Source organism: Alligator sinensis, unplaced genomic scaffold (genome assembly GCF_000455745.1).
Source record: "Alligator sinensis unplaced genomic scaffold, ASM45574v1 scaffold1360_2, whole genome shotgun sequence".
In the NCBI taxonomy this organism is placed as follows: domain Eukaryota; kingdom Metazoa; phylum Chordata; order Crocodylia; family Alligatoridae; genus Alligator; species Alligator sinensis.
Window position 1 is genome coordinate 433,634 of NW_005843005.1, and position 6,345 is coordinate 439,978.

Genomic DNA, 6,345 nt, shown 5'->3' on the forward strand with positions numbered 1-6,345 from the left:
GCTCCACATTCCCTCCTGAAAGTAGAATATATTTTGGTAATCCTCTAAGTAGAAAAAAATAATTTTCCATGCATATGTAGGTCCATGTGGCATTCTATAGGAGAGTAACATGGGAAAAATGAGTTCAAGGGAATGAGGAGAGTACTCAGAATTTATCAAAAACTGCTCTTGAAAGATTTAATAGGGGTACCTCTAGATTTTAGTTATTGCCTGCAAACCTTGGAAAATTGGGTTAGGTTTTCCATTCAACCAGAAAGGAGCCACATGAGAAAATGAAAATTGGCAACTTAATTTCAGAATTCATACAGCTGTATATGCAAATGGAACGTTTACAAATTTGTGTTATGAATGAATCAGATCTTTTAAAATAAAATGACACTCAGTGTTTAAATTGGATTATCTGTGATTTTCTCTCCTTTTGATTATATTTTTTTACTCTAGAAAACACTATTAAAGTAGTGACAACAAGAATTAAACATTTATCACAATAACTGAAGTCACAAGTCAAAATAGCTATAAATACCTTTGTTCCTCAGGATTTCTAACCTGGTGCTGCATGAAAGAGAATGCATTTCTTGATGATTTTTTTTAATGCTGCACTGCATCTCTTTTGTACCAGCTAACCAGTATATTGCCTATACCTCCTTAATTCAGATAGCATGAAACATCTACATAGAGCACTTCTTTATCTGGTCTGAAAGCGTTTAGTAGTACCTAGAAAAATACAGTTGGAGAAAGCCAATCAGCATATGTAATAGAATGAAGCAAAAAGATACCCAACCTACATTACTGAGTCTATTGGTCTGCTTGTTGTGTTGTGGCTTTTTTTAAAGAAATGAGTTTGTATTACTTCAAACTTTTCCTTCCTTTTGGTTCTACTCTGTAGCAAAAGCATTGACAATTTGAGTTCTGTTCTGCGTTTTGGCCACCAGTACTGTTCAAACTGCTGGTTATCTACTGAGGCCACTCTATAGCTGGTGTTATCCACTTACCTCTCCTCTGTATTATCACTTCCTCTCCATCTTTCTTTGTCTCTCCACAGTAGATGCACAGAGTCCAAAGACTATTGAAAATAATAAAAAGACTACTACTGACTTCAGTAGACTTTGGATTCTGCCCCCAGAGAGCTCTGAGTTCTTTTCATTCCCCAAGGGCGAGAAGTTTCCTTGAAGGCTGTAGTATCATACAAGGAGCTTGAAAACAATGCCAGTTACCAATCATACTTCCCTTCTTAAGTCTAACAGCTTTGCCTCTGCAGTGCTTGAAGGCTTAAGCAGCCAAAGGGCAAGAGGTCACTGAATGTGGGCCTTTTGTGTTATAGCAAGTTGCACAACTAGAATCAAAACTCTTTGAGAACCTTGCATAAACAGTGGATATCTTTGCCTAATGAACCCCCCTATACCAGCCTTAGAGGCTAGGATTCAGCTTTTAACTTTATAAATCAGGGCTTTACTTGTAATTCACAATAGCTCAAAGGGTTCTGCCTAATCTGGTTGCATTATCATCTAAACATGCCAGATAGAGCCTACCAAACAGTCAGATATTTTGGCTCTACCTTCTAATATGATGCAAATGTCACCTTTCTAAATTATGACTTAGTAGCTAGAAGTGTCTATAAACTTGTGTTTTTTCAAAAGTAACTTGTTACTCCTACAGGCTAGCATAGTTTTTCATAGACACAATGTGCATACTTTTACTATATCTTATAATATCGGTACTCAACATATCATTACTTTTTTGCCGGGTGTCAGTAGAGAGACAAAGACTTTTCAGGCCCCAGCCTAAGCAAACATCCCTTCTCAGGACAGCACTTTAAAGTTAATGCTTGATGCACATACCTAAAGTGCTTTCATATTTTCATGGACTGAGCTTTAGTCATGGGTGTAAAGGCCAGAGCTACAAAGAATGGACCATATATTAAGCATCCTTCATCCACTGCTAACCTTCCAGTAATGACAATGAAAAGTTTGCATGAAGGCTTAAAGTGGATTAAGACCTTATGTACAGAGGCAGTTAGCTATTTTAGTCTGAAATCAGGCAGAAGATAGGGCAGGGTGACTGCTTTGAGACTAACTGGGTGAATCTGCATGTGCACTTTACTGTGGAGCAGACTAATTAGCTGTGCAGTAAAGCATCACCATCTACGCATGTGCCAGTATTAGGATGCAATGAATTAATTAACTCCACCGTAAGATAGTACTGTCAGTGGGGGTGGGGAGTACTTACGTGTGCTGAAATGCATATATAGATAGTGACAGGGCCTGGCTGGGTTATGAGGGTGCTAGAGTGGGGGCTGCCTGCTGCCTACCCCCACATTTTAACACCCTCATATACCAGTCACCACCTTTGCTGCCCAACACAGCCACCTGGAGCCTGCGGCATAACCCCCCCCACCCCCCCGGGCTCCCTGCCAGCCTGGGACTGCTCTACCCTGGCTCAAAATACTGCAGTCCCAGGCGCACATATAGACACTGTGCCCAAGAGCAGTTGACTCCGATGGGAACAGCGCCAGAGTTTATTTCTCTGTCTTAATTGCACATGTAGGTGTACCCACTGGTTCAGACAGGTTATTGCCTACAAGAGCTATTTTGTCTGATGCATCTGACAAAGTAGGTTATTGCCTGTGAAAGTTCATGAACCAGTTAGCTTCTTAGACATGACTGTGCCTTACCTTTTGGCCCTTGTGTAGTAGCTAAGCTTCTGAATATAGTTTCTGTTACATTTAGCATTGCTCAGGGTGGAGAAAAAGCAAAGCTATGAACTGTTAGGACTACTACAGTTTCTGCCTTTTGCTGTTTGGAGATCTATTTAGCTAGCTATGCAAATAAAAAAATATATCCAAATAAATATGCATACTCATACATGTGTATATGTATAATAAAATTATGCCATTACATCATTTGCACATAGTTGCTGGAAGGTTTTCCAAGTTATAAAAAAAATAATAGCTTGCCTAATAAGTTTCAAATCATTTTGACTAACATAGGAAGGAACATTTTATTGTTTTTCAAGTACAATTTTGTTGTTGTTGGACAAGGCTATATTTTGTAAACCAAAAGGAAGAGCTTTCAGGTGATTATGACACATCATGAATGTATTACTTTTAAAGTCAGAGAAAAAAGGGTTAGAAGAAAATAAAAGGCACAGTGTACTCTTATACAATCTGTTATTTAAATATGTGACGTACACCCACATTCATAGTACATAGTCAATAAGAACTTAAGGTATTTACAAATGTAAGAAGAATAATTTCAAGTGCATAGTTCTAAAATCTGGCACTAACCTAGCATCATTAAACGTCAGCGTTAACTCTTGAAAAGCTGATTGTAGAATATCTAAGATATCAAAGTCGTTTCAAGCTCTTAAGCATTCTTTAGTTTCACTAACAAAAACAGGACTTATGATTATGCCTAAAGTTAAGTAGATTTATTTTTTTCCCCTCTTAGGCCATGCCTCCATATGCAGGGGTGTGCGCTTGTAGCAGCACAAAAAGTAGTGGCACAAATTTGTGCCACTACTTTTCACCACTGTGCATGCTCCTGCACGTGCGCTGCAGTGCAGGGCAAAATGCCCTGCTGCCTGTTTCCTCCTTCTTCTAGCTCCCTGCATGCTGGAGGAGCTGGGGCAGACCTAGAGGAGGGGAGATACTTTGGCAGCCAAAGCATCTCCCTGGAGGACCCAGCCTCCAGTTGCTCTGGTGCATACTCCTGGAGTGTGTGCTGTGCTGCTTTTTTTGCTGCAGTTTTATTTTATATTGGAACTTCCAGGTATCAAATTTTGGCACCACACTGCAAATTTGCAGCACAACACACAGTTGCACATGCGTTGCGCGTGGTCAGAGGTGCCGCAAACCACACATGCATGCTCGTCTAAATGCATCCTTAGGGATGGTTTAGGCACAGGCTTACATGCTTGCTGGGAGTGGGAAAAGATGTATTTTGCCTGATCAAGCCTTTACAGCACCTGCTAAGTGGGGGTTTCCAAGCATATTAGAAGCAGTAACCTCATAGAAGAACCCATGTAATGAAGTCATCCTCCTCATTTTAAAGGGAGTGCATCTGCGAGGAGATAAGAGGGCTTGATCCAGTATTACTGATGTTTGTGACTTTCATGGGAAAAAGGATCAGGTTAATGATGCCCCTGGGTCACACAGTAAGTTGAGGACAGAGCAGGAAATCAAACCCAGCTCTGCTGACTCCCATTCAATTAGCCCCAGGCCTCTTAATTCATTAGGTGTAACCCTCTTGTATGATAAGTCAGTTCAACCAAGCTAACTTCTAACAAATAACCTATATTTCTCTTTCACTTCCTCTCTTTATACAGATGAGACAATGCCTTCAGATGTACTCAGCCAACCTTCAGAAGAAGAAATAGAGATGCATTTGGACAAAGGTACAGATAGCAAAATACAGCTGAAGTATACACTCTCTAGTCACCTAGTACACATTGTACAACACCTAACTTTCTTTTCCCTGAGAAAAGCCAAACCTAGGCTTAAAAAGTTAGAAATCTGTCATATGCCTTGATTTTCATTGATAAAACTATTTCTAAAAAACTGCTTGGCACCAGGTGTTGTGCTGGTAAGAGAAGTACCACAAAATCCTTATTCTCGTCATAATGGAGTTAATGTAAAAATACCATACTTGACACTTCAAAAATAGGCCACAAGTTTGGTCTGGATAGGGTGACTCTTGTACATAAATTAAGCACATCAGTCTTACAGAATTAAAGTCCTAGTTCATTGTGTGCTGAGAGGAAAATAACCTGAAATGAGTGATTGTAAATACTTTGTGCAGGGGCAGATGGGAGATGAAGTCATATTTGAGAGAAAAAAAGTAATGTTTATCTGGTGCAGACTGTGCTGGGCACTCAGATCATTTAGTGTGTGATAAATATTTAAAAGTGTCACCGGGCCAAAAGGCAGAGAGTTTAGGCAAGAAGAAAGACAATCTTATTTAAATGTTTCAAGCTGAGATTTTCCCATCAAGTTGTTTGGTTTACAGATAGGAGACCAGCACACAGACACACACTTCTTGATCCTTTTATGGTATCACAGCATTAATTGCTCATGCTAGCCTACTTTTTCAGAATTCTTTCTGGTATGTCAAAAAAGGCATGGGTGATTTATAAAACCTTTGCTACTGGTAATTCAAAACAGGAGTTCAGCGATCTATAATAAATACAGTCCATCAGTACAGCCTTCAAGTCAGACTAATAGAGAATTTTAATGCATTTTTACTGAGATACATAATTATTAACTTCCATTAACTTATTTATTTTAAAAAATGTAATGTTTAATTCACTGTCACTGTTTGACTCCACTTTATTTTTTTAGATAAGCCTGAAAGGGTGTGAGATCTTGCTGTCTTCTTTTAAAATTGCATTTTAAGGAGCCCCCAGATTTTACCTGATTACTGGTTCAAAGCTTTGACCAGGTTGATTTAACTGCTCTCTCAACTGGCAGATAGAAATACTATAAAGATGTTTTTAAAAAAAACGCAAAAAAGCACCCTTGCCAGAATATTATTTGCCATTGAAATCCTCCTAGATTAAGGTCAGGGCAAGGTTAACAGAAATGGTGAAGATTTTTCCAAAGCATTATAGGTGATTACCTTTCATTCATACCTGCTCCCCACTGACAACTAGCCTATCTGTCAGATTTCTTTTTGGAACTGTTTATTACATTTTGTATTATGAATGGCAGGATGCTGAGGTTTTTTTTCTTCTCACGTCTCAGTGGAGATTTTGAAATTCAGATATTGTTTTGAGTTCTTGCTCCTGATTGTATATCTTCTGTATGAATGTAATATGAATGCCTACTGATTTATTTCCCACTGAAATTATCCCTCATCTTTGTGGATAACCATTCCACTTATTTGATCCATAGTTTTAATAGTCTCTTCTTAGCAAATAGGGCTTTAGCCTTTATTCTTGAGGGAATTGAGAAGGGAGGAATGAGTTTATCTGCTTCATGTTGATCTGGCCACAGAATTATGAAATGATAGTATAATCTAGGGATGGCAAACTGGTCAATTTACTGCATATTTTTGCCTGGTCAAAGATTATAGCAATTTTACCCAAAAAACTACATTTTTTTAATAGATTTCTTGACAGAAATATTTTTTATTGTTTTATGACACATTTCTGAATGGAAAATTTGTGTTTTTTCTGTGTATTATTTGGACCTATTGGCAATATTTGACAACTTTTGATCAGTCAATTTACCAAACTTTTTTTGACTGGTCAAATACCAGATTATATTAGGGTTGGATATCTCAGGAAAAGGTTTTATGCTGCTGTGGCATCTTGCACACAAGGAGAACCAGATTCCTAGTTACTCTTTCC

General features: G+C 38.5%; 1 protein-coding gene across 1 annotated transcript in view; it reads left to right on the forward strand.

The window, feature by feature from the left end:
* The window catches only part of LOC102388229 (O-acetyl-ADP-ribose deacetylase MACROD2-like), a gene marked incomplete at both ends in the record, with an annotated part of 443,367 nt that overhangs the window by 414,403 nt on the left and 22,619 nt on the right, over window positions 1–6,345 (forward strand). Inside the window, one exon of the mRNA XM_006036701.2 lies at window positions 4,324–4,392. Coding sequence (XP_006036763.2) covers window positions 4,324–4,392 — 69 coding nt within the window. The remainder of the gene's footprint in view (window positions 1–4,323; window positions 4,393–6,345) is intronic.